Below are 26,916 nucleotides of genomic sequence, written 5' to 3'. Positions count from 1 at the left end.
GAGCACTCAGTCGTGAGGCGGTGCAGGGGAGCCTCTGATTGGGCGGGTTTCCATCACTCTGAGAGTTCAGGGACAGGAAGAAAGCAGCCCAGAGGACCTGGCCAGAGGATTCTTGCCAAGAAGCTCAGAACCGGGTCTTGGGGCCAAGCAAGGGTCTGTGGGGTCTTGGACAAATGTGATGTGGACTTTATGGGTGAGATGGGGAAATTATTTTTTTGGACAATCCGCACCCTTAAGCGACATATAACATTTGATTTCTCATAATGTTATTTTAAGGATTTATTAAGATCAACATATACGGTAGACACTCAATAACTGGTAGTTGTTCGAGTCTTTAACTTCGGTTTAAATTGCATTTTTTCTACGTTCGACTTCATTTGGGCCTTCCAACTACTCAACCACACTCTGGATCCATATATGGATATTTAAAATCGCCATTCTATTGAGGCAGAAACCGAAGCTCAGAGACCGAGCACTTGGCTTCGAGGTGGCCGCCAATTGGGACTCTCCTGGAGCGCTCGGCTACTCCGCCAGCTCGGCACCCCCAGGCCCCACAACTCTAAAGCCTGCCGCGACAGCAGGCTCCCGCCCTCTCTTCTGCGCCGGGCCGCTCGGCGCCATCTTTGAACTTGGCACGGGTGCCTCGCTTCCGTACTTCCCTCCCCACCCAGAGTTGCCGCGAAAGCCCCAGGCGTGCTCCCTCTGCGGTTGGAGAATCCAAAAACTGGCAATGATTGTCGCATCATAGGAAAAGAATAATTTATCTTTTCTTCACCGGTGTCGGAGCGTCCGCTCTGACAAACTGAAAAATGGCGCCGATAGCCTCACCGCCCCAGCCTTCCGCTCTGGAGGCGCGGGGGCGAAGGTCGCGGCGGACTGCGTCCGCGCGAGGCGGGGAGGTTGGGGGTGGGGTGGGGCCGGCGGAGCAGTCTCCATGGCAACCAGCGCGCAACCCTGGCAGCTCGGCCTGGCGGGAAGCGCGGGAGCTGAGGCGCTGGCGACAAGCGGGACTGCGAGCACCGAGGGCCCCGAGCGGCCCGGGCCGCTTCAGGACGAGACCCTGGGCGTGGCGTCCGTGCCCTCTCAGTGGAGGGGCGTCCAGGGCATCCGTGGGGAGACGGTGAGGGCGCGGGCGCGCCTCGGGGTGACGCGGCGGGAGGGCGAGGGACGTCGCGTGGCAGCCGGGCCGGGTTGTTTTTATATTTTAACCCACAGAAACTAACCATTGGGGGTAGTCACGTCTCAATTTCCCTGGTCTTTGAGTAGCAACCAAAAGGGTTTTTAAAGACTCTAAAGACTCCAGGTTTTGAAGGATTTTGTGTGAACTGCAGTTTTTAAGCATTTCAAACTAACTTTTACTTAAAAAAAAAAAAAAAGACCAAACTGCATCTTAAGGTCGAGATACGTTTTCTAATACGTCGTTTAATCCAAAGCACACAAACGAGGTTGTCTGAAACGGGGGCAGGGCTTCTGGGTGCCAGGGCTCCTGGGGGGTCTGTCTGTGTGGACTTTGAGCACCGCTGTGTCCCTGGGGGTTCCTCAGTCATCAGTGGGTGAGCTCCCTCCTGAGCTTATACGGGGCGCTCGCCTGCAGGGGACAGAAGGTAAACAGTGCAGATAAGAAGTAAATACACAGTGTGTTAGAGGTGAATCGCTCCACGGGTGAAAGAAAAAGGGTGAGGGATTAGAAAGATTGTGTTGGGGAGTGAAAGGGTTGTTTGCAGTGGTTCCAAATAGGAAAAGGAGTACGTCAAGGCTGTATATTGTCACCCTGCTTATTTAACTTCTATGCAGAGTACATCATGAGAAACGCTGGACTGGAAGAAGCACAAGCTGGAATCAAGATTGCCAGGAGAAATATCAATAACCTCAGATAAGCAGATGACACCACCCTTATGGCAGAAAGTGAAGAGGAACTAAAAAGCCTCTTGATGAAGGTGAAAGAGGAGAGTGAAAAGGTTGGCTTAAAGCTCAACATTCAGAAAATGAAGATCATGGCATCTGGTCCCATCATTTCATGGGAAATAGATGGGGAAACAGTGGAAACAGTGTCAGACTTTATTTTTTTAGGCTCCAAAATCACTGCAGATGGTGACTGCAGCCATGAAATTAAAAGATGCTTACTCCTTGGAAGAAAAGTTATGACCAACATAGATAGCATATTCAAAAGCAGAGACATCACTTTGCCAACAAAGGTCCGTCTAGTCAAGGCTATGGTTTTTCCAGTGGTCATGTATGGATGGGAGAGTTGGACCGTGAAGAAAGCTGAGCGCCGAAGAATTGATGGTTTTGAACTGTGGTGTTGGAGAAGACTCTTGAGAGTCCCTTGGACTGCAAGGAGACCCAACCAGTCCATTCTGAAGGGGATCAGCCCTGGGATTTCTTTGGAAGGAATGATGCTGAAGCTGAAACTCCAGTACTTTGGCCACCTCATGGGAAGAGTTGACTCACTGGAAAAGACTCTGATGCTGGGAGGGATTGGGGGCAGGAGGAGAAGGGGACGCCAGAGGATGAGATGGCTGGATGGCATCACTGACTCAATGGACGTGAGTCTGGGTGAACTCTGGGAGTTGGTGATGGACAGAGAGGCCTGGTGTGCTGCGATTCATGGGGTCGCAAAGAGTCGGACACGACTGAGCGACTAAACTGAACTGAGCTGCACCCTTATTGAGAGGGTGATGTTCCAGCAAAGACTTGGAGCAGTGAGAGTTAGTCAAGGTTATTTGAGGTGGAACAGCCCGGGGAGCACCAAGGTCCTGCGGTCGAAGCAAAGCTGGTGTGTGTGAGGAGGCAGGTGGGGCTGGAAAGGGATGAGCAGGCAAGGATGGTCATAGGTGAGGTCGGAGAGGGTAAGGAGAGGCAGATCGAGTGAGGGCTTGCAGATCATTTTAAGGATGTTAGCTTTCCCTCAGTGAAAATGAGCATTGGAAGGGGGCTGCATTTTTCCCACAGAGGAAGCTGAGGCTTTGCTTTCCACAGCGATGAGAGGTCCTGCAGAAGATGATTTCCTCACCAACACCAGTACCGGTGAGATTTCCATGAAGTCTTACCCTCTCTCCTTTTTTAAAATTTTATGTTTGAAAAAAAAAAAACAAACTTTATGTTTGGCTGTACCACACAGCATATGGGATCACAACTTGAGCCCCCTACAGTAGCTCGGAGTCTTATTAAAACACTGGAACACCAGGGAATCCTTGAAGTCGTAACTCTTGATTAACTCTTGAGGATGAAATGGTTGGATGGCATCACTGACTCAATGGACATGAGTTTGAGCAAGCTCAGGGAGTTGGTGATGGACAGGGAAGCCTGGCATGCTGCACTCCATGGGGTGGCAAAGAGTTGGACTCGACTGAGTGACTGAACTGAACTTGAGGACAAGTTTCTTGCCTCAGGCCAGCAGTCTGCAGGTCTCAAGCCAGATTTGATCTGGCTTCAGAGCACTTCCCACTTCACCATACTGGATAGAAAAGATTGTAGTTAAAAAGCAAAGGCAGGACTTCCCCAGTGCCCTAGTGGTTAAGACTCCTTGCTTCCAATGCAGGGGGCACGGTTTGACCCCTGGTCAGGGAAGTTCCACATGCTGTGTGGTATGGCAAAAAAAAAAGCAAAGGCAGTGGGTATTTTAGTTATTTCTGTTCATCTTTATTGAAGGTAAATGTGTAATTCAGATTCACTGGCTTTTAAAAATACTTGAAATAGCTCTTATTTGCCGAAGATTCAGATTTTAAAAGAGTTCATATTGGGAACCACTGACTCAGTCAAACTTACTTTTTTTTATTAAAACAGAATGAGATTGAGGCATATTTTCTTGTACCTATAATTTGAACCAGTAGGGCTCCAAGAACTGATTCTAATACTTGGGGTATAAAAGTTTTCATCTTAAGGGGTGCATTTGAATCAGTCTCTGCTGTTTTATTGAAGTGTGTGTGTGAAAGTCACTCAGTTGTGTCTGATTCTTTGTGACCCATGGACTGTACAGTCCATGGAATTCCCCAGGCCAGAATACTGGAGTGGCTAGCCTTTCCCTTCTCCAGGGGATCTTCCCAACCCAGGGGTTGAACCCAGGTCTCCCACATTGCGGGCGGATTCTTTACCGGCTGAACCACAAGGGAAGCCCAAGAATACTGGAGGGGTTAGCCTATCCCTTCTCCAGGGATCTTCCTGACCCAGGAATTGACCTGGGGTCTCCTGCATTGCTAGCAGATTCTTCACCAACTGAGCTATCAGGGAAGTTTTATTGAAGGGGATTCTTAATTAAGTCCTAAGAGTATTGGGAGTTCCCTGGTGGTCCAGTAGTTAAGACTCTGCCTTTCCACTGCAGAGGATGCGGACTTGATCCCTGGTCAGGGAACTAAGATTCTGCAACCTGCCTGGCATGGCCAGAATAAAGATTCTAAGACTGTTGAAGGGGTCCAAAGAAAGAGTTAATTTTCCAGATTAACTTGTTTCTCTTTATAAAAGTTTCTGTGTCCAAAATTTATTTGATTAATTATTTATTTTAAATATTTCTTAATTTGGATATGCCGGGTCTTAGTTGTGGCGCACCAGATGTTGTTTAGGCACATGCGAACTCTGGCTGTGGCATGTGGAATCTAGTTCCCTGACCAGGGATTGAACCTGAGCACCCTGTACTGGGAGCTCGGAGGGAAGGACCACCAGGGAAGTCCTTGTATCCAAAATTTAGGAAAACATCTGGATAAGGAAAAACTGGAAATAAAAACCACCCCATAGTCTCATTTCCCGGCAGTTTGGTTTATACCTGCTCCCTCTCTGTTTTGTCTGTGTTCCTCCATTTTTTTTTTTTTACAAAAATGAAATCACACTGTGCATAGTATTTTGTAGACCCACTTTTTCACTCACGTACTATAACTTCATTTTATTTAACCAGTCCCTTTTGATGGATTGTTTCCAATTTTTCTCTTATCAGAACCCTGTGATGAGTGTTTTAGCTAAATTAAAAAAAATTTTTAATTTATGTTTTAATTGAAGGTTAATTGCTTTACAGAATTTTGTTGTTTCCTGTCAGATATCTTTAAGAATCAGCCATAGGTACACCCATGTCCCCTTCCTCCTGAACCTCCCTCCCTCCTGAACCTCCCTCCCCTCCCATCTCCCTCCCCATCCTACCCTTCTAGATTATTATAGAGGCCCTTAGCTAAATTTTTATATGCAGCTTCTTAATTTTTTTTTGCAAGTTCTTTTGGAAAAGCCAAACGTGGTTCTTTGCTTGGCCCATGTAGTGATGCAGTACTGGAGTGCAATTTTATGTTCCGGTGATGGATTTTTGGTTGTTGTTGAAGTATTAGTGATCTTTGGCTTGATTTAACTTTTACTGCTTTATCTCTAAGAGGGACAGGGTCCTTGACTTTGGATTCAGACCTGGCTTTGAGTGCATGGGGACTCTTTGGGGACTTGGCCTTGGGCCAGTCAAGTAATCTGCAAAGTGGGTCTTGTTAGAATACTTATGTGGGATTAAATGAAACTGCTAATAAGAAAACAGTTTGAGACTGATGCCCAGTACTGTTCAGGTTTGGAGGGGCTCACGTCTAAGTGTTTGAGATGAAGGGCTCCTAATCGCTTTGATCCTGGTCTCTGGTTTTTCAAACTTGGCTGACACTGAAATGCCCTGGAGAGTCTTGAAAAATATGAATATCTGGTCCCTACTTCCAGGGATTCTGGTTTAATTGGTATGTGGTGTGACCTGGGAATCTGGTTTCATAAAAGCTCCTCAGGTTATTGTCATATGTGGCAAAACTGGAGAACCATTAATATAATCCACCCTCCTTTCCAACAGTGTTACCCTTTCTGAAGCCTATTTGAATCCTGTCAGAATGTAGAGTGGGGGACTTCCCTGGTGGTCCAGTGATTAAGACTCTGTTCTTCCAACACAAGGGGCACAGGTTCAATCTGTAGTCGGGGAACTAAGGCCCCAGATGCCGTAGGGTGAAAAAAAAAAAAAGGATATAGTGTGCATTCTTTTCTTGTGGTAAGATACAGACATGTACCCTTTTCTTGTGGTAAGATGCATACACATTTTAACATACTAAAGTGTCCAGTTACAAAGGGTACATATTAAAGGATAAGATAGATACTCATTTTACCATATTAAAGTGTACAGTTCAGTGATGATAAATACCTTCACAACATGCAGCCATCACTACCATTTAGTTCTAGAACTTTATCAGCAGATGCATTCGTTTTGGGCATTCAGGTCTCTCTCTGGACTGTGAGCTCCCAGAGGGCCGGGAGTGGGTCTTGTGTACTTTTGCATCTCCCAGAGGCCTCCGGGAAATACTGAATGGAATCCTTTTCTTGCGTCCTGTCATCCACAGCCTGATTCTGCCGGATTTCTGCCCCCCTGCTTTGAGTTAAGCTTGCCTACCTGTCCTCTCCTTCCTCTCCCTGGCTCCGGGGCTGCTTCCTCGCCTTCGTGGGTTCTGTACCAGATGACACCCTCTGCTGGACGTGTTTGTTTTTAACCTGAGGTTTGGCCTCTCACAGGTTTTCAGGAATTAGATTTGTGGTTCTCAACCTTTTGGAGTTTGCTAATAGTTTTGATGCTGAACTTTTTTTTTTTTTTCAATTCACATGTGAAGACAACACCAGAGTAGCTGGCAGTAATTATAAGTCAAAGGTGTTGAGGCATAACAGGGCCTCCCAGCTTCGGTGAAAATGTTGATCATTGCTGTCTTCATTGGTTGACTCTCCACTCCAGGTCACCCTTTGAGTAACTGTTTGCTACCCTGCTATCCGGCCTTCCCTCGTAGCTCAGTTGGTAAAGAATCTGCCTGCAGTGCAGGAGACCTGGGTTCAATTCCTGGGTTGGGAAGATTCCCTGGAGGCGGAAATGGCAGCCCACTCCAGTATTCTGGCTTGGAGAATCCCGTGGACAGAGGAGCCTGGCATGGGGTCGCACAGTTGGACACGACTTAGCAACTAAACCACCACCACCCTGATACACTTGAGGCAAGGTCAAGTAGAAGGAGGTCATACCCTGAAGCACTTTGATATTGGTTCTGGGTTCAGTTCCCCCCACACTCTTGGAGGTCTCACGTGAGTGAGACAGGAGACAACGTAAACGTCCATGTTGCATCACAAAATCCACTCTTTTTTTTTTTTTTTTTTTTTACTGTGCTTCAAGGCTTGCAGGGCCTTAGTTCCCTGACCAGGAATGGAACCCGGGCCCCCGCAGTGACGGCGCCAGGTCCTAACCACCGGACCACCAGGGAAGTCCCATCAGTTTTGTTTATTTATTAAACTTTGGCTGCGCTGGGTCTTGGTTGCTGCTCGTGGGCTTCTCTGGTCGAGGCGGGCAGGGGCCACTCTCTCGTTGTGAAGCATAGCCTTCTCATTGTGGTGGCTTCATGGTGGAGCGTGGGTTCTAGGCTCATGGGCTTCAGTAGTTGCTGCACATGAGTTCAGTTGTTGTGGCGAGCTTAATTGCTGGAGGCAGGTGGAATCTTCCCCGGCCAGGGATTGAACCGGTGTTCCCTGCACTGCATGGTGGATTCTTAACCACTAGACCACCAGGGAATTCCCATCAACGTTGTATCCAAGATATTCCCATGGTACAGTTTCTGCTAGTTAACATCAGAATGTCTCACAGCGCATCACATTTTGTTGGTGTGCTGATAAAGAGGTGCTGAATTAGGTCAGGAACCATCTCAGCTCCCATCACGCCCAAGTATCATCAGGTGTGTATACAGGACTCAAAGGGAAGGACATGGAAGGGCTGGGAAGGGGGACTTCTGGGAGCCGTGTTCACACTGGCAGCATTTGTCAGCCCCTGGCGAGGAGCCCTGTCTCACCCTGTCCTCCCCAGCTGCCCTCCTGTGGGGCCAGCCCCCTTTCTTTGGACTCTCTTAACACTCGCCTGGTGCTCAGGCCCAAACGGGGGAGAATGGGGGTCGGGGCCCTGTCGCTGTCCTGTAGGTGCAGGTGCCTGGTAATCGGCCACACAAGGAGAGCCTCTCGTGGGTGACAGGAACTTCAGTCATATAGGAGCCCTCGTTTGGTAAAGGTTGGCCGTGTCCTCCAGAAAGGGAGGAGGTTGCATCTCCTTCCCTGATGTGATGTCTGTCCTTCTGCCCAGCTAAATGGGGGACAAGGAACTGGAGACGGGTGGCAGGGTGGAGAGAAGTGGCAGCTGGGGAGCAGGCTGCCTCCTGCCAAGCCGCTCCCCACAGACACGCATGCGTCCTTTGATCATGGGACACCTTGGAAGGTGCCCCGCTGGAGAGGGCTGCGGTCAAGGGAGGGAGAGAGGGGTGTCCTGCTGCCCCAGGTGAGACCCAGGTCCTCAGATCAAGGCGGGGGTGGGGGGCAACGTGAGTGCTGTCTGCACCTTGAGGGCAGAGGTGATGGACTCTGGGCCCTGGGGTGTGGCCGCAGGAAGCATACAGATGGGATCTGAGTACCCGCCCTGTGGCATCACCTGGGGGCTTGTTAGCAAAGACCCCATCCTAGACCAGTGAATCAGAAGCTCTGTTAATGGGGAGGAGGCAGCAGGTTGTCCCTTAGCCAGCCTCCTGGTGGTTTGACCCTGCTCAGGGAGCCCACCCGTCTAGCGTGGTCTCTGAGGTCCTTTTCCACTGTGGGGTCATGCGTGCAGCTCAGGTGTGTCGGGAGGGTGGAATGAGGGACCGTGTGCTCCGTGTTAGCTGGTGGTGGTCACTGCCCAGGCAGTGAGGGGCTCAGCCTCCAGCCACACGGCATCCGGACCTCTGTCCCTTCTCGGTGTGACTCTGTATGTCCTCAGTTTAGAACACGTTCCTTCAGCCTCTATTTTAACATGTGTTACAAGGGGTGTGTCTCACAACTGATGTGTATACTTAATACAGTTTCCTCCTGAAGAGCTGTTCCTAAGTAATTGGTATGTTTTATAATCAATAGTCAAGGAGATCTGTTAATAGAAGGTGTATATATGTATTTAATTTCTTTTTATCTGGCTGTGCTGGGTCTTTGTGGCATGTGAACTCTTCACTGAAGCATGTGGGACCTAGTTCCCTGACCAGGGATTGAACCCTGGGCCGCCTGCCTTGGGAGCATGGAGTCTTAGCCACTGGATCATCAGGAAGTCCCTAGGAGGTATATTTTTAATAAGAAAAGTGACTCTCTTCTACTCATGACCTTGAAGTTTTCCCACTGCCTGTTGACACCACGTGAGTGGATTTCTCTGGCTGGACAGGGTTACTCCCTGTGGGTCATCTCCACCCACACCACACCAATTGGGTTCCTCCCAAGGAAGATGGGCTAGAGGAAGGGGACGGTCGTCAGGCAGACAGAGTGAGGAGTGGTTCTTTTGCCCAAGGATAAACAGCAGCTGCAGGTGGGTGAGTGCCTGGGCAGTGGTGCTGTGAGGAGAGCTGGCTGGTGACTGCGTTTCAATCTCCTTCTCCAGAAAAGTTGCCAGACGGCCAGCATTGCCACGGCTGAAGCGTCCGTGCAGGCCCGGAAGCATGTGGATGCTGAAGTGCAGACCGAGGCCCCCGAGCCGGTCAGCCTGCTGTCTGTGCCTCGGTACAACGGCCCCCAACTCGCGGCCTTTCTCCGGAAAGTGGAGGCCATGGTTACCCGAGAGCTGAACAAGAATTGGCAGAGCCATGCGTTTGACGGCTTCGAGGTGAACTGGGCCGAGCAGCAGCAAACGGTAGGGATGGGCTGGTACGGGCCTGGGATGCTTTGGGTTGTGGCTTCAGCTCATCTTAAGTCCTTCTTTTGTGCCACCCAGTAACAGTGCGCATGCCAAGTCGCTTCAGTTGTGTCTGACTCTGCGAACCTATAGATGGTCTTGCCAGTCCCCTCTGTCCATGGGATTCTCCAGGCAAGAGTACTGGAGTCGGTGGCCCTGCCCTCTTCCGGGGATCTTCCCCACTCAGGGATCGAACCAGCCTCTCCTGCATTGGCAGGCAGGTTCTTCACCAGTAATGCCACCTGGGAAGTCCTGGCCCACCAAATAGTAGGAGCACCAGTAACAACCGTAACAGCATTCACCAAGCTCTTTTTTCCAGATATTAAGCTAAGAAGTCGCTGGGCCTTCCCTGCTACCCTTGGTGGTGCCTTGTTACTTCCATTCACTGCTCGTAGGCAGTAGAGGCTCGTAGGCAGGCAGTTTGAGGCTGGACAGTCTGACTCTGGGTCTTATTTCCTTGGTCACTCAGCTCTGATTCCCCAGGCACGCTCTGTGCCAACTCGTTGATCCTTCTGGACAGCTAGTTCTTTCCTGATCTCCATCTTAATGTTTATTTTTTGTCCACGCTGAACAACCTGTAGAATCTTAGTTCCCTGACCAGGAGTCTAACTCAGGGCCCTTGGCAGCGAAAGCGCAGGACTGCCGGGGAATTCCTCCGATCTCCATTTTATAGCTGAGATTCAGAGAGGCTAAGGGACTTGTCTGCAGTCACACAGCTGTAACTGGCTGAGCTGGAGTTTGAGTCCCAGTCTCTCTGGTCTCACTTTTGCGCTCTAGTGACTTCTGCATTGCCAAGCCTTTTCTGGTCTTGAGGCAGAGCTCAGAGCCCTGTAAACGCAAATGTCCAGTTGGAGTCATTGCTTTGAGATCAGGAAGCCTCTGAAGGAAGGCGGGCCCTTGACTTCGGCTCCACCCTGCTGTTGCCTGTGGACAGGCTGCTGACTGAGCAGTAAAGGCTTTTCTTACGCATTGTTTTCTTCCTCGAGAAATGGTGACGAGTAGTTCTGTATTCAGAGGTCATAGCCCTTCTCTCCCGCCCTTCCTCTTCTGTCTGTTTCTGGATATACAGCTGCCCTGTTCCACCAAATCGTTGATAGGTTTGGGAGAGTGGATTTGTTTGAGAGAAATCCTCAAAATCCTTCTGAAAAACAGTTGCCAAGGCCACAGTAAGTATGGACTCGTCTTTATCTTTTTAAGTGGAGCACAAGAAGAAGGTCATGAACGTTAAAATCTGGGCTCAGCTGCCCCCTTTACAGTTGCGTTCAAAGAAGGAGAGCTGTTGGTTATTTTTTTTTATTTTTAATTTTTTGTGTGTGTCTGAGCCTTAGTCGCAGCATGTGGGATCTAGTTCCCTGACCAGGGATCAAACCAGGACCCCCTGCATTGGGAGCACGAAGTCTTAGCCACTGGACCACCAGGGAAGTCCCAAGGGCTTGTTCTTAATTGTTAAGGCTTTTCCACCTTTCTGTGCGTTGGTTTGGTCCACCTGTATATTACTTTCTCCCCCTTCAGAAAATACACATGGTGAGATGGTCCTTTTTGCAGGGCAGCAAAGGAGCCGCAGACATAAAGGACAGACTTTTGGACACAGCGGGAGGAAAGAGAGGGTGGGATGATTTGGGAGAGTAACACTGAAACATTCACGTTACCATATGTAAAACAGACAGCCAGTGGGAACCCAGAGGCGCTCTGTGACAACCTGGAGGGGTGAGTGGGGAGGGAGGTTCAAGAGGGAGAGGACAGGGACTTCCCGGTGGTCCAGTGGCTAAGACTCCGTGCTCCCAACGCAGGGTGCCAGGTTGCATCCCCGATCAGGGAACTAGATCCCACATACCACAGCTAAGATCTAATGTAGCTAAATAAATAAAAATAAAATTTAAAAAAAAAGAGAAGGGGGACGTATGTATGCCTGTGCCTGATTCATATTGGTACATGGCAGAAACCGTCACAATTTTGTAGTTATCCTCCGATTAAAAATAAATCTGCAAAACAGGAAAGATAAATACTCGTTTCTGATTACAAAAGCACTACACGTTCGTTTTAACAAACAGTCATTGCAAAAATACGGAACATGTACTGCGAGTGGGAACACTGGTTCAAAGGCCTTTCCCATTCAACACTGGCACACGGCGCTGCTGCTGCTACTGTTGCCATCAAGGGCGTCTTAGACGAAAGTGGAGACCACTGTACAGGCTGCGGCCTTCGCGCTCAGCAGAGCTTTCCCTGTCAGTTCCTGTAGGGGAGGCCCCCAGACACCCCAGAACCTGCGTGACGTGCCACTGAGCAGACAGGCAGCCTTCCTGGGGTCCCCGTTGGTGGACATCGCAGCACAGCGTCGCTTCTAGAAGCATATCTTCCGGAAGCAGTGGCAGGCGGGGGGTTAGGCAGCACCCCCTGGGTGGCGGTGGGGCGTGTGGGCCTCCGGTGACCCTGAAGTTGCTTTCCTTCTTGGGTGCTGGACAGAGGAGTAGCCGTTTCCGGTCTTGCAGCTGTGTGGCAGGGCTGAAGCGAGGCTGTCTCTCTCACTTTGGTTTTCTTTTGCGTGGATTTCTTGATTATTCCTCCCCAGTGGAATCACTACGTTGGCTGAGGCATCAGGCTGTTCTGTCTCTACTCCAGCTGTCAGGGTGTTGGCCTTGACATTTCCCTGCTGTCCTTGGCTGTCGTAGCCCCTGAAAGGCTGAGCCGCTGCTCTCAGTGGAGTACTGCGCCTTCACAACTGGAAAATCAGTGACGACTTGGCCGAACACTTCGGAATGAGAGATGGGGAGGAGGCCACCTGGGGGCACCCCCGGAACCTCTGACCCTTTGCCTTGTCCTGGCTGGCGCTTGTGTGCACGTGTGGCTCAGAGCGGAGGGCACTGTGGCCGGTCTTGGGTCTCTTCAGAAGCAAAGCCTGCTCTGTGTTGTCAGGCTGCTACATAGACTTCATCTGTGTCCTTTTTATTCATTTATTACCATTTTTATTTTATTCATTTATTTGGCCATGTGGTATAGCTTGTGGGATCTCAGTTCCCCAACCAGGAATTGAACCTGGGCCCCCAGCAATGGAAGTGTGGAGTCCTAAACACTGGAGCACCAAGGAATTCCCTATTATAATTTTTTTAAAAATGAAGTATAGTTAGGGATTTCCATGGTGGTCCACTGGTTAAGACTGTGTATCCACTGCAGGGGATGTGGGTTGGATCCCAGGTAGGGGAACTAAGATCCCACATGCCATTTGGTGTGGCCAAAAAAAAAATCAAAGTATAGTTAATGTTATATAGCTTCAGATGTACAGCGAAGTGATTCAGGTTTTCTGTGTGTGTGTGTGTGTGTAGTGAAAGTGTTAGTCGCTTAGTCATATCCGACTCTCTGTGACCCCATGGAGTGTAGCCTGCCAGGCTCCTCTGTCCATGGAATTCTCCAGGCAAGAATATTAGAGTGGGTAGCCATTCCCTTCTCCAGGGATCAAACCCAGGGTCTCCTGCCTTGTAGGCAGATTCTTTACCATATGAGCCACCAGGGAAGCCCATGTACATAAACATACTCAGTTTTATACATGTATTCAGTTATATCTGTATAATATGTATATAAATATACATGCTTTCTGTTTTCAGATCCCTTTCCATTATAGACTCTTGTCTTTTTAAACTGCTGCGTAATGTTTCCCCATACACTTGCATGGAGCCAGGTTTGTTGAGGGATGCTTCGCACGCAGGTGTATTCGAGCTGTGTGCTGTGTTGGGTCTTGGCAGACACCCACCAGTGAAGGCACAGAGCAGCCCATCTTTCTGTCCCTCTGCCTTCTCATCTTTAGATTTTAAAGGGTACTAATCGTTGCAGTTATAAATGCTGTTATGATACATAATGCTTACAGTTTATTTTTTAATACAAACTTTTATTGAATTCATGAAATGTGAATAAACAGGCACAGATCACAAGTGTTCAGGCCCATAATTTTCACACAGCGCAAACAGTCATGGAACCAGAACCCTGAGAGTTTTTCTCACGCCCCCTCTGCCTCCTGGCCCCACCACATGGCTTTGTTTTAAAAGGACAGATTTGTTGAGGACTTCCCTGGTGGGCCAGGGGTGAAGACACCATGCTTCCACTGCAGGGGGCACAGGTTCACCCCCAGCTGGGAAACTAAGATCCGAGTGGCACAACCAAAAAATTAAAAGGAAAGAAACCCAACAAATTTATTGAGATGTAGTTTACAACCCATATAATTCACCCATATAAATTATTTAAAGTGTGAAGTGGGTTTTAATATATTTCCAATAGGGGCTTCCCTGGTGGCTTAGATGGTAGAGTCTGCCTGCAATGTGGGAGACCTGGGTTCGATCCCTGGGATGGGAATATCCCCTGGAGGAGGGCATGGCAACCCACTCCAGTGTTCTTGCCTGGAGAACCCCTATGGACAGAGGAGCCTGGAGGGCTGCAATCCATGGGGTCACAAAGAGTCGGACATGACTAAGCGACAAAGCGCACAGCACCGAGATATGTAAGCTTTGCCATAATCCATTTTAGAATATTTTCATCACTTCCCCCCAAAAAATTCATATCCACTAGCAGCCACTCCCCATTTCCCTCACAGCTCCTGGCAGCTGCTCACCCCCTTTCCCTCTGTAGATTGTCTCTTCTGGACATCTCACGTAATGGACTCATATAACATATGATTATATAACTGTGTCTGCTTAGCAGAGTGTTGTCAAGGGTCCTTGTGTCGTAGCGTCTTTTGGGATGTCATTCCTTTCCACGGCTGAATCGTTCCCCGTGGTGGGGATATACTATACTTGTCCATCAGTCGCTGGACGTTTTGGCTATCGTGAATGATGCTGTGACCACTTGTGTACAAGTGCTCGTGTCGGCGTGCTTGTTGCAGTTTTCTTGGGATGTCCCTCGGAGTAGAATTGCCAGTCCATGTGGTAACTCAGCATTTTGCAGAACTGCTGGGCTGTTTTCCACGATGCCTGCACATTCTGCATTCTCACCAGAGGCGCACAGTGCAGCTTCTGACAGAGCTTGGATTTTTTCCATTGGATGGTTTCTCTATTTGGGGTTATGAGGTCAAGAAGGGTGAGACTTTCCGCAGGAGTTTTGGCCTGTGATGCGGATCAGCCCCTGGAAAGTGTACCAGACCCTCACCGTGGCCAGCAGTGCTGGCCTCCTCGTTAGCTGCTGCTGACAGCTGTGGGTGGAGCCACAGGGTGCCCGAGCTTTAAAAAAAGTGTGTGTTGAGATAAGAAGAGTTGGGAATAATACACAGAAGAACTGTACAAAAAAGATCTTCACGACCAAGACAATCAACGATGGTGTGATCATTGACCTAGAGCCAGATATCCTGGAATGTGAAGTCAAGTGGGCCTTAGAAAGCATCACTACAAACAAAGCTAGTGGAGGTGATGGAATTCCAGTTGAGCTATTTCAAATCCTGAAAGATGATGCTGTGAAAGTGCTGCACTCAATATGCCACCAAATTTGGAAAACTCAGCAGTGGCCACAGGACTGGAAAAGGGCAGTTTTCATTCCAATCCCAAAGAAAGGCAATGCCAAAGAATGCTCAAACTGCCGCACAATTGCACTCATCTCACACGCTAGTAAAGTAATGCTCAAAATTCTCCAAGCCAGGCTTCAGCAATATGTGAACCGTGAACTTCCTGATGTTCAACCTGGTTTTAGAAAAGGCAGAGGAACCAGAGATCAAATTGCCAACATCCACTGGATCATGGAAAAAGCAAGAGAGTTCCAGAAAACATCTATTTCTACTTTATTGACTATGCCAAAGCCTTTGACTGTGTGGATCACAATAAACTGTGGAAAATTCTGAGAGAGATGAGAATACCAGACCACCTGATCTGCCTCTTGAGAAATCTGTATGCAGGTCAGGAAGCAACAGTTAGAACTGCACATGGAACAACAGACTGGTTCCGAATAGGAAAAGGAGTACGTCAGGCTGTATATTGTCACCCTGCTTATTTAACTTATATGCAGAGTACATCATGAGAAACGCTGGACTGGAAGAAGCACAAGCTGGATTCAAGATTGCCGGGAGAAATATCAATAACCTCAGATATGCAGATGACACCACCCTTATGGCAGAAAGTGAAGAGGAACTAAAAAGCCTCTTGATGAAAGTGAAAGCGGAAAGTGAAAAAGCTGGCTTAAAACTCAACATTCAGAAAATGAAGATCATGGCATCTGGTCTCATCACTTCATGGGAAATAGATGGGGAAATAGTGGAAACAGTGTCAGACTTTATTTTTGGGGGCTCCAAAATCACTGCAGATGGTGACTGCAGCCATGACATTAAAAGACGCTTACTCCTTGGAACGAAAGTTATGACCAACCTAGATAGCATATTGAAAAGCAGAGACATCACTTTGCCAACAAAGGTTCGTCTAGTCAAGGCTATGGTTTTTCCAGTGGTCATGTATGGATGTGAGAGTTGGACTGTGAAGAAAGCCGAGCACTGAAGAATTGATGCTTTTGAACTGTGGTGTTGGAGAAGACTCTTGAGTCCCTTGGACTGCAAGGAGATCCAAGCAGTCCATTCTGAAGGAGATCAGCCCTAGGATTTCTTTGGAAGGAATGATGCTAAAGCTGAAACTCCAGTACTTTGGCCACCTCATGCGAAGAGCTGACTCACTGGAAAAGACTCTGATGCTGGGAGGGATTGGGGGCAGGAGGAGAAGGGGACGCCAGAGGATGAGATGGCTGGATGGCATCACTGACTCGATGGACGTGAGTCTGGGTGAACTCCAGGAGTTGGTGATGGACAGGGAGGCCTGGCGTGCTGTGATTCATGTGGTCACAAAGAGTCGGACACGACTGAGCGACTGAACTGAACTGAACTGAGATACACCTAACGTGAAATGTACTCCCGTGACCATTTTTCACCTGTGCAGTTGTGGCATCCAGGATACTCGCATTGTCAGGCAGCCATCACCCCTGTGCCACTCCAGAAGCCAAGGCTTTGGAGATTTTGTGTGGAACAGACGTGAGTACAGGGTCCAGCTCTGACTTGGAGCCTGGTGTCCGTGTCAGTTTCCAAGGCTCTTCCTTCTGGAAGCATCCTGTTAGGGGAATGATGGGATGCAGGCTCCACACTGTCCCCGGGCTGGGCAGTGGACTTGAATCCTTATCGGAATCGGGAGCCCCACACCTGTGTCTGCTTTTTGCTACCCTGCTGGGTGGCTTTGGGATTCGGAGTTGGGGATGGTTTGTCTCTTGCAGGTGACCTGCCTGCATACCCTGAGCTACCCCCCAGCCCAAGGACAGGGTCTCCACGTGACTGGTGTCTCCTGGAACTCCACTGGCTCTGTGGTGGCCTGCGCCTATGGCCGGTGAGTGGCAGCAGGGGTGTGTGTGGGGCGATAGGAGGCCCTGAGACCCTCATCTGAACCCATCTCCCCGTCTGCGCAGAGAGGGGTGGGCCCAGAGCTTGCCCTTCCTGGGAATCTTCTTCTCAAGGCTGCCCGAGCCTTGGGTTGGCAGGAAAAGACAAGGAAGGTTCTCCAAGTGCCCGCTATCAGCAGCGGGCTGTGAGCCCTGGGCCTGCCTCGTCTCTCCCAGCCTGCGTCAGACATGCCCAGTTTCCTCCCCCTGCTACATGTGGCCCCATGCCTGGTTCCTGGAAACCCTTTTCTGGGGAAAGTCATGACCTTGGAGTGCCATATAGGCGCCTCTGGCACTTGGGTACCCAGCACAGTGTCTGTGTGTGATGGGAACAGAGACTCATCTGTGTTGGGGTGATTGTGAGGTGGGTCAGGCAGTAGGAGCAGGTGGGCTGGGGTGGTGTGGGTTGGGACGGAGCCCAGGCCTCGGGCTGAGCTCGTGCGGGTGTGTCCCCGCAGGCTGGATGACGGGGACTGGAGCACGCTGAGGTCCTTCGTGTGTGCCTGGAACTTGGACCGGCGAGGCCTGAGCCCCCAGCAGCCGTCGGCGGTGGTGGAGGTGCCCAGCGCCGCCATGTGCCTGGCCTTCCACCCCACGCGGCCGTCCCATGTGGCAGGTGAGCCTTCCAGCCTGTGTCTCTGCTCCGCATCCCGCAGCAGGTGGCCGAGGCCCAGCATTTGGCCCTCAGCCCCTGGTCACGGCCAGAAGCAGGGACCGCGGGGTGTCCTCAGCCCTGGGCTTGGGTCGGAGCACTGGGCATGGAGGAGGAGGCAGGTCCTCAGCTGAGTCTTGGGCGGTGCAGGCCACACGGAGGTTCAGCCTGGTCAGGACATGAGGCTGGGCGAAGCAGGCAGTCTCAGGGCGCTGACCATAGTGATGTGCGTGCTGGGAAAGGGGGCAGGTGAAGCTGGAGGAACGGCGGGTGTGGGCAGGTTAGAGCAGCCTGGTGGTGGGGGAGCTTCCCGGGGTGGGCACCGCTGGATAGAGCGGGCGGCCTGGGGACCAGGACTCTTTTTGAGGAAGCAGCCCCACGTCCTAGTGCAGTGGGCGGGAGGGGGTGGAGGCCCATCCCCAAAGCGGGGCTGTTGGCTGTGGGTGGCTCCCCACACCCGCTTGGCCTCCAGGTGGACTCTACAGTGGCGAGGTGCTGGTGTGGGACATGAGCCGCCCCGAGGACCCACTGCTCTGGCGCACAGGCCTGACGGACGACACCCACACGGACCCCGTGTACCAGGTCAGGGCAGTGGCCTGCCAGGCGGGGCAGGAGGTAACCTCCTCCGGAGTGGGGCCTTGCTGTCCGGGCATCTGCTCCACAGCGCAGAGCAGGGGAGGGGGTGCCCACTGGCCACCATCCAGGAGGAAGGTCACCAGGGAGTCAGCGCTTGGCCAGCTGCCTCTGGCATTCTTGGAGCTCCTGGGTCCGGAGTCACATTCACCCCTAGAGGGAGCCCCCTGGGCCGCTGGCCGCCTCCATGGAGCCCCTGCCGTCCTGGTTTTCTGCTGGGACTTGGGGGCACCTCGGAACCCTCTGGGTCTGCCCCCTGATGGGTCAGGTGGCTCCCAAGCCTCTGCAAGAAGTCTCCCTTTTTTTTTTTCCCCTGGAAGAGAAGGGGAAGGTCGTGTGGAGGCTGACAGCTGGCCTTGCCGGGAGGTGGGGCAGGTATCCTCTTGTGACCTGGCTCCTCTCCCGGTCGCCCAGGTGGTCTGGCTCCCAGAGCCCCGGCACAGCCACCGCTTCCAGGTGCTGAGCGTGGCTGCTGACGGGAAGGTGCTGCTCTGGCAGGGGGTCGGAGCCGGCCGGCTGCAGCTGAGCGCGGGCTTCGCCCTGGCCGTGCAGCAGCTCCCCAGGAACACCAAGCTGAAGAAGGTACGAGGGGTGAGGCTGCCAGCCTGTACGTAGGTCCACAAGGCAGCGCTGGGCCATGGGACCCCCGAGCCAGTGCGCCTTGGGGGCAGGCGGGCAGGTGGGAGTCCCTGAGGGCTACAGCGGTCACGCACTTGCCCGGGGCTCCTTGGGGACACCGAGCAGACTCCCCCCAGCTCTGCCCTGCTGTTGTTTTCCTCCGCAGCCTTCCCGTGGGGAGGCTGAGGTGGGCGCCACAGCGGTGGCTTTCTCCAGCTTCGACCCCAGCCTTTTCGTGCTGGGCACAGAAGGCGGCTTCCCGCTCAAGTGCTCCCTGACGGCAGAGGAGGCTGCCGTCACACGGATGCCCAGCTCTGTGCCCCTGCGGGCCCCGGCGCAGTTCACCTTCGCCCCCCACGGCGGCCCCGTCTACTCTGTGAGCTGCTCCCCCTTCCACAGGTAGGGAGGGCCCACAGGGCGTCTGGCACAGGGAGGGCGGGGGAGTCCCACCAGGACCCACACAGAACTGCCTGAAGAACCTGCAGTCTGCCCTGGGCCTTCCCCACCGAGCTCCAGTACCCAGAGCTCCCGTGGTTGGCTCCAGGGAATTGGCTCCTTATTTTGGGGAGCCCACCAGCCCACGAGGAGTCCGGTGGAAAGGCCCCAGCCACACCTGGACCCCCAGCGCTCACCCCCCGCCTGCCGTGTGTCCCATCTAGGAATCTCTTCCTGAGCGCAGGGACAGACGGCCACGCCCACCTGTACTCCATGCTGCAGGCCCAGCCCCTGACCTCCCTGCAGCTCTCCCACAAGTACCTGTTTGCTGTGCGCTGGTCCCCGGTGCGCCCCCTGGTGTTTGCGGCTGCTTCTGGGGAAGGTAAGGCACGGGCCCCAGGCTTGGATCCACTGAAGGGGCATGAGCCCAGCGCGTCCCTGCAACTGTGGGCTGGGGAGGCTGTGGGCAAGGGTGTCTTCCCTCACGTGGGATGGAGAGCTGCACTGAGTCACAGCCTTCTCACGTCTTTGGGAACCGAAGAGGCTCAGAGGCCGCAAGGCTCAGGGGCTGCGGCTCTGGGCCTGTCTCACCCCACGACTCTCCCTGAAGGTGACGTGCAGCTGTTTGATCTCCAGAAAAGCTCCCAGAAGCCCACAGTTTCAGTCAAGCAAACCGAGGACGAAAGCCCTGTCTACTGTCTTGAATTCAACTGCCAGCAGACTCAACTCCTGGCTGCTGGTGATGCCAAGGGCACAGTAAAGGTGTGGCAGCTGAGCAGTGAGTTCACTGAACAGGGAGCCCGGGAGACAGAGCTCCTGGACCAGCTGGCCTCGGAGGTGGCCAGCTGAGGTGGGGACGCTACCTCTGGGCTGTGTGTTTCTGATGGAAGCTGAATGAAGACGTGACCAGCTTTTGGGGGAGTCAAGTCATTTATTTGTCTTTTACATGAAAACAAAATTGAGGGAGGGTGAACAAGAGGGGAACTAGCTGGCTGCTCAGATTTTTCTGTAGTCGGAATGGGGCAGCCGGCCTTGAGACAGAAATTGGGTCCCCGCAGCAACGTGGCAATGGCGACTGGACCTAAAGCCGGTTACTGAAGCACCGTTTTCTACTAAATCTTAAACCAAGCTAAGCAAGTTAAGGTTACACTGGAAAGCAACACTGTCTGGAGTATTTTTCTTAAGAGCACAGAGAGGAGTTGACATGCAGCAAGGCGACGGTAGGGCAAGCAGCGTGGGCCAGGCTAACCTAGGAGCAGAGGATCAGTTCACGAAGAGCGAGCGGGTGAACTCGACGTAGTCAAAAGCAGTGGGGAGTTCGCGGCCCTTGCCATCCACGTAGGGCTTCATGTGGGAGACGCAGTAGTCGGCTTGTTCCCGAGTCAGGTTCTGGAGGGAAAGGTGCACGTCAGCCGAGCCCCGACCAGCCACACCAACTGCTGTGGGGGCAGTGGGCCCGACTTCAGAAACATCCGTGCCCGAGCTTCTGGATCTCTGCCATTAACAGCCTTTGGCCTGGGCTGAGTTTCACTTGAAAATGGGTAAGAGGGTCTGCACAAAGCAGCTGAGGCTCAAGACTGGGTGGGGGCTGCGACTCTAGACAGCTCTGCCCCCAAGCTCAGGGCCAGCCTTGCCTGGGCTTTTGCCTTTCAAAGGACACACCCACCCCCCGGCCCCAGAAGCAGCTCCAGACCTGGTACAGCTCCTCCTTGGTCACATAAGGCTTCCCTTCAGAGCTCAGGGCCCGGAACGCGCTCTCAATCTCCTCGCTGGACTTGACGTTCTCGGTCTCACGGCTGATCATAAAGGCCATGTACTCTTGCAGGGAGACGTGGCCGTCCCTGGGGTGGGGGGCAAGATGTAGTGAGTAGGGAGGGTGCAGCAGGAGCCTCGGGCAGAGCCAATTCTGCTCCTTCCCTCACGCTCACCTGTTAGGATCCACAGTGTCCAGGATGGCCTCGAACTCAGGGTCGGGCTCCCCTTCCTCCACCATGGGCAGGTCATAGCCCAGGGAGCGCAGACAGGATTTGAACTCCTGGTGGTTCAGCCGGCCGGACTTGTCCTTGTCGAAGTGTCTGTGGCAGAAAGCCGAGGTCTCAGCTCAGAGGCCCTGCTGCTGAGCCCACCTCCCCCACCTGGGAGGGCGCGGGGATACTCACTTGAACATCATGCTGAATTCTTTGAGGGCCTCCTCGGTCACTCCGGTCGTGTTCCTGGAAGGAGGAACAGGGTTAGGGACCAGGTCCTCCAGCCCAGGCAGCTGGCGACCTGTGTCCCCCGGCCCCCGCCCAGGGTAGCCGCAGGTACCTGGCCTGGATCTGCTGCTCCAGGTTGTGCTGCATGCGCATGCCCAACTGGTCGAGCTGGTCCCACTGCTGGGCCAGGCCCACGGTGCTGTGCTCCGTGTACTTGTTGTCCAGGATCAGCGCTTCCTCCATGGCCGCCCCCAGGTCTTCAATCTTCTTGAGCTGACTTCTCATAGCTCGAATCTCCTGGTGTTTGCGCTGTGGGGCGAAGGGCAAAGACACACGGGACAGGGGTTCAGGGGTTCTTGCCTAGGTCCCTGGGCTCAAACGCCTCCTCCTCAACAGCCCTCCTCAGTCTCAGCACCCCAGCCTGAGGCCTGTAGGGCTGCCTGCAAGGGCAAAGGAGGGATGGGGTGAGGCTACAACCCTACAGCCTCAACATAAGAGGCTTCAGCGTGAGAGGCACTGATTGGGTTGACCTTCCAGGGCAACAGGATGCACTGAGGACCCAACGAGCCTCTTCCTGTCCAAGCAGGGCTCCAGGCAGCAGCCTCTAAAGTGACAGCGGTCCTGGGCTGCTTTAAGGCAAGGGAGAAGGGGGGCATCCAAGCAGCCCACCTCGTCCCTGACCTGCAGCCAAGGAGGCCTGCTGGCAGGGGTGGGCAGAAGGGGCACTTACTTTGGTAGCTTCAAGCTGTGATTCGAGGGTCCCGGATTCTTCCACCATGCAGGACCTAAACACAGACACGCAATGAGGCAAGAGGCCTGATCGCGAGTGTGAAGTTAACTTTCCTCAGATTAAAGGACCTGCACTCTCAAATTCCTTTTACTGAGGGAACAAGACCTATCTACTATTGGCTATCTTTTCTTAGCAGCCCTGGGAGCCAGGGAGGGCAGGTACCGCTACTCCAATTTCAGGGCTCGGAGGCTGTGGCCTGAGCTGGCATTCACCCACAGCTGAGGCGGGCTGAACCCCACCCGGCCTGCTCTCTGCTCCCCGGCCAGGACGCTTTCACAGGCAGCTGGCTCCTCAGGCCCAGCCAGGCTGTGACCTGGTGCCTGAGCCAAGCTGGGCCCTCGAAGGGTACCTGAGGAGCCGACTTTAAGCTCCCCTGGGACAGAGTGGGGCTGCGGCCACGGGGAGCAGGGCACCTGCACTCACTGCCCCGCCCCGACAGGAGGCCTGAGGGCGGAGGGGAGGCTGGTGAGCCGACAGCCACCCAGGGGTCCCCGGGTCTCCTTAGGTCCCCGAGGAGGGGACCCACGCTCCAGGGGAAGTGACAGCAACGGGGATGCGGTCACAGGGCCCCTCGACATGGAAACTGGGATGCCGAGGAGATCATGGCCAGATTGGTTTTGAAAACTGTTCTCATTCTGCCCAAAGGAGGGGTGACTGTGACTAAACCCCAGGTTCAGGTTCTGTCATCTAGAGACACAGCGCCAGAGGCTCCTTCCAAGGCCAAGTTCTGAAGAGCGAGGGGCCTCTGGGGAGCCTCTATCTTCCCGACATAACAGTGTGAGGTCACAGAGGCCACCAGTGAACAAAGACAAACGAGCTCACGTGCAGGGACGAGTCACACTGTGTGCGTGTCCTTCATGGGGTCTCGCCCGGCCTCCCCTGTACCCACATTGGCCCCCACCTACCCTTTTAACACCCAGCGAGCCAGCGTTAGCTCTGAAATTGCCCCAAGTTCAAAGTGCTCTAGCAAGGCAAGGCACCAGGCTTCCTCCTACCCCAGCAGGTCAGACTCACAGTCACGCCATGTCCCCCCGGGAAAAGCACACCCCCGGGACCTGGGGGCAGGAGGCTGGGTGCTGGTGCAGTGGGAGGACAGACCCCTCCTGCCCACGCGGCCGCGGGCGGTGGGTTAGTCAGAAAGCAGAGCCGCCTGGGGAAGTCAAGAGTGCATTGGTAAAACCACAGTGAGGTAAGAAGAGAAATAAGAGGAGAAAAACCTTCCAGACAGATCATCCCCAACTTCATACTGATAGACACGAATGACCCGACGATACGCTATGCTATTCAAAGAAAAGAAACCAAATGAATACACCAAAGGAAGGGAGGCAAGAGCATACCGAGACAGACACACCCCACGAGGCCCAAGCTGGCAGTGCACAGGCAGGGCCACCTGGTGCCCCGGCAGGGACCCGAACCGGTGGTCAGCCTGGGAGGGCAGGTGGCCTTGCAGGCAGGCAGGTCACGAGGGGACCGAGCAAGACGGGACAGGGCCAGGAGGAGCCACACGGTAAGGGGAGCACGGCACCTCGTGGACACAAAGACCAAGACCAGCAGACACAGCCACGGGCACTGGGCGGGGAGAGTGGACACCGGGGCAGCACACGAGCTCCAGCCGAACCTGGGGTCCCTAAATCCCCCCCTGCTCTGCCTTTAGCTGGTGCTCATCAGTGGGCACCTCCTCCTGCTGCCTCCTCTAACAGCTGATGGACCTGCCTGCTGGGCCTCTGGAGCGCTAGTCTAAGCCACCATGGTCCTGGGAGACAATGCAAACGTGCCTGATCCGGGCAGAGGCCCCAGCCTGGAGAGGAGGCCCCCCCCAGGACTGGGCAGGATGGCCCTACGCCTCTCAGGGCTCCTCCCAAGCCCTCTCCCCCATCACTTAGAAACCCTGGGCCCTTACGCTTCCTATGAAGGCAAAAGATAGCCTCAGCCCTCAGGGGTCAGTGCACAGGGGGACTTAGCACGCCAGCCCGAGCCCCCTCAACACTGTCGTCCTGTCTCATCCCGTGACCTCCGTGGGACTAAATATGGTCCCATCAGGCACGGGGCAAAAAGGCAGAAAAGTCCAGGGTAATCCCCACAGCTGAACGAGCACGGGGACTCTCCCGGCTCTGGCCTTTGGCCTAGTCTCTCTCCCTAAAGGAACCTTTGGAACCTGAAAGGAACGTGGGAGTGGCTCCCCTTCCCGGACTGCAGGCCATCAGGGGTGGGGGTGTGGGTGCCAGGAGGGGGCGGGGGAACGTGCAGCCCGCCCGGGACGGGAAGGCCCATCCCGGGATCCTCTGCAAGCCAGGCCACGATGGGACGAAGGGCAGAGGGACAAGCACAGGAGACACCACCACACCACGAGCCCGCAGAAATAGGAAGTCAATATTAACCCATCGAGGAGGTACGTTCTGTGGAGGCGGGATCCAAGCAGCCACAAGACAGGGCGGTGTCCGGACAGCAGCGATCGCAAGGGGCAGAGGCAGACACGAGAGAGAGAGAGAGAGAGACAAAACCAGATCATCAGTACCTCGTCGACCGGACTCTGCACCTCTGTCACCGTCACCGTGCGGGGCGGCCACGCTCAGTCCCACCCAATCCAGGACCAGCGACTCATCTCGGGAACAGTCTCCTGGCGAATGCTCCTCAGTCTGCCCACCCCTCCGGCCGCAGCCAGACCAGGCCAAGCTCCTGACCCCGGGCCTGGGCACCCGGAGCCCAGGACCGTGCTCCCAGCGGTAGGGCCGCACCTGGTCTCCTGGATCCACTGGTGGAAGGCGTTGGCATGCTGGGCGAACTCCTGGCGCAGCTTGTCATTCTCCTCCTGCCGTCGCTGCTCCTTCTGCAGCTCCAGCTCCCTTTCCTGAGGACCAAGGAGGCAAGCAGAGGATGAGATGGTTGGATGGCATCATCAACTCAACGGGCAGGAGTTCGAGCAAACTCTGGGAGACGATGAAGGACAGGGAGGCTGGGCATGCTGCACTCCATGGGGTCACAGAGTTGGACATGGCTGAGTGACTGAACAAGGAGGCAGAGGTGTGTCACCACGCCCCTTCACAGACAGGCCCAGGCTCTGCAACTGCCAGCTTGTCTTAGCATCCGATACAAACAGGAAGTAGTTTTCTGAAGGTGGACACAAGATCCACGCCCTTGGGGGGCCAAGGAGGACGAGCTATTAACCTCAGCCCAAAGACAGCACAGAAGGCGTCTGGGAGGCATTCGGCAGCTCCACAGACCTGGGGTGGGGTGAGGGGACCCACACACGGTAACTTGTGGTAAAGGAAATCGCCCTCCATCCCTGACTGCTCGCTCCTCATGGAGGAAGGGCTTCCCTGCCAGGGCCTGGCCCTCCTGTGGGGAAGCACCTTGATGATCTTCTGTAGGTTTCTCCAGGTCTCCTCCAGGGCCTCCATGGTGAACCAGGTGTAGGGGTTGGAGGCCACGCGGAAGCTCTTGATCTGGCGGTCCAGCTCAGCCAGCTGGTTGAAGTCGGCCTGGGCCGAGCTCAACGAGGAGCGGAAGGCGTCGTGGGCCTCTCTCAAGGCCTTGATCTCTTCCAGAGAGTTGCAGCGCACCGGGTCGGTTAAGTCCTCCTCTGCGTTTTCAAACCAGCTGTTGAAGGCTGAAGCCTTTTTGGCAAAGGTCAGGAAGAGATCCTCCACCTGAAGGCAGAGGTGACCGAGTGAGCACAGCTGCAGGTATGGTGCAGGGCCGTAGGGACCATCCTCGGTGGGCGAATGGGCAGGCGGCAGTGTGGGGCCCAGAAAGCCAGGGCTCGTTCCCAGGGCATCGGGCTCGCTCGCTCACTCGCTCGCTCGGCGCTCTGCCTGCCTTCTCCCACCGCTAAGGGGCCTCCACCTTTCTCCCACGTTCCCCTTTCTGGGATGTGCAAGCTCAGCGTCCCAGGCGCTTCCAGAGCAGCAACCTCATGAAGACAAGGGCCCCACCTGGCTGGTTTATGTTGATCCCATGCCCCGGAGCAGAGCTGGATTGCTGTCCATGTGTGCATAGCTGGCCAGGGCCGCGCTTACCTTGCGGAAGTGACTCTGTGCCTCCAGCAGCTTCTTCTTCCGGGTGGCCGAGTTGGCCAGGAGCTGGCTCCACCTCTTCATGAGGGCAGCATGGCGGGCCTCGATGGCCTTGGACTGAACGTGCTTGGCGGCCAGCAGCTGATCTTTGAGGGCAGTGATGTTGGCGATGCCCTCCTGCTGGAAGGCCTGCAGGCCAGCATCGAAGGTTTCCTGGAAGGAGGAGTGAGAAGGCAGGGACCGCATGGGGGCGAGAGAGACGACTGCGCTCTGTCCAGCACCCTGGCTGGGATGGCAGCCTCAAGTCCCCACCTTCCCCTGACACTGGGTCAAACCTGGCCACTTTTCTGCATCTCCTCAGACCACAAGTCCTGTGGCAGCTCCTCCTCATCCCCGCTTTTAGCCTGGGGCTGATGCACAAGGGCGGACTCGCCCCACTACCTCTGCCAAGAATGCCCACCTGGCCCTCCCTTGACCATTCTCAAATCACCCACCGTGATCTAGCTTAG

The 26,916-nt window shown here is 53.9% G+C and overlaps 2 protein-coding genes across 18 annotated transcripts in view; one reads left to right on the top strand and one right to left on the bottom strand.

The window, feature by feature from the left end:
• Positions 1–919: 919 nt before the first annotated feature.
• On the top strand, positions 920–20,323 carry DYNC2I2 (dynein 2 intermediate chain 2). 2 transcript variants are annotated; one of them, XM_061433738.1, is made up of 9 exons: positions 920–1,120; positions 9,401–9,649; positions 16,910–17,019; positions 17,530–17,687; positions 18,196–18,305; positions 18,771–18,938; positions 19,141–19,373; positions 19,634–19,791; positions 20,020–20,323. In XM_061433738.1, exons 1-9 carry the CDS (start codon positions 935–937, stop codon positions 20,256–20,258), a joined length of 1,611 nt encoding a protein of 536 aa, XP_061289722.1. In that variant the 5' UTR covers positions 920–934; the 3' UTR covers positions 20,259–20,323. The 2 variants fall into 2 exon arrangements, with proteins under 2 accessions (XP_061289722.1, XP_061289723.1); XM_061433739.1 differs by lacking the exon at positions 9,401–9,649.
• Positions 20,321–26,916, bottom strand: part of SPTAN1 (spectrin alpha, non-erythrocytic 1) — a 58,467-nt gene continuing 51,871 nt past the window's right edge. For 7 of the 16 annotated variants that reach the window (XM_061433723.1, XM_061433732.1, XM_061433724.1 and 4 more), the window contains 11 exons: positions 26,411–26,620; positions 25,745–26,041; positions 25,130–25,242; positions 24,773–24,790; positions 23,612–23,674; positions 22,335–22,389; positions 21,717–21,913; positions 21,569–21,622; positions 21,338–21,484; positions 21,103–21,250; positions 20,321–20,798 (listed from right to left, as the gene is read on the bottom strand). In XM_061433723.1, coding sequence (XP_061289707.1) covers positions 20,673–20,798; positions 21,103–21,250; positions 21,338–21,484; positions 21,569–21,622; positions 21,717–21,913; positions 22,335–22,389; positions 23,612–23,674; positions 24,773–24,790; positions 25,130–25,242; positions 25,745–26,041; positions 26,411–26,620 — 1,428 coding nt within the window. In that variant the 3' untranslated portion in view covers positions 20,321–20,672. The remainder of the gene's footprint in view (positions 20,799–21,102; positions 21,251–21,337; positions 21,485–21,568; positions 21,623–21,716; positions 21,914–22,334; positions 22,390–23,611; positions 23,675–24,772; positions 24,791–25,129; positions 25,243–25,744; positions 26,042–26,410; positions 26,621–26,916) is intronic. The other 9 variants (XM_061433727.1, XM_061433733.1, XM_061433728.1 and 6 more) reach the window with 2 other exon arrangements.

This window comes from Bos javanicus, chromosome 11, assembly GCF_032452875.1.
Source record: "Bos javanicus breed banteng chromosome 11, ARS-OSU_banteng_1.0, whole genome shotgun sequence".
NCBI classification, from domain to species: Eukaryota; Metazoa; Chordata; class Mammalia; order Artiodactyla; family Bovidae; genus Bos; species Bos javanicus.
Note: the sequence above shows the minus strand (reverse complement) of the source record. Positions and strands in the feature narration are given on the sequence as shown.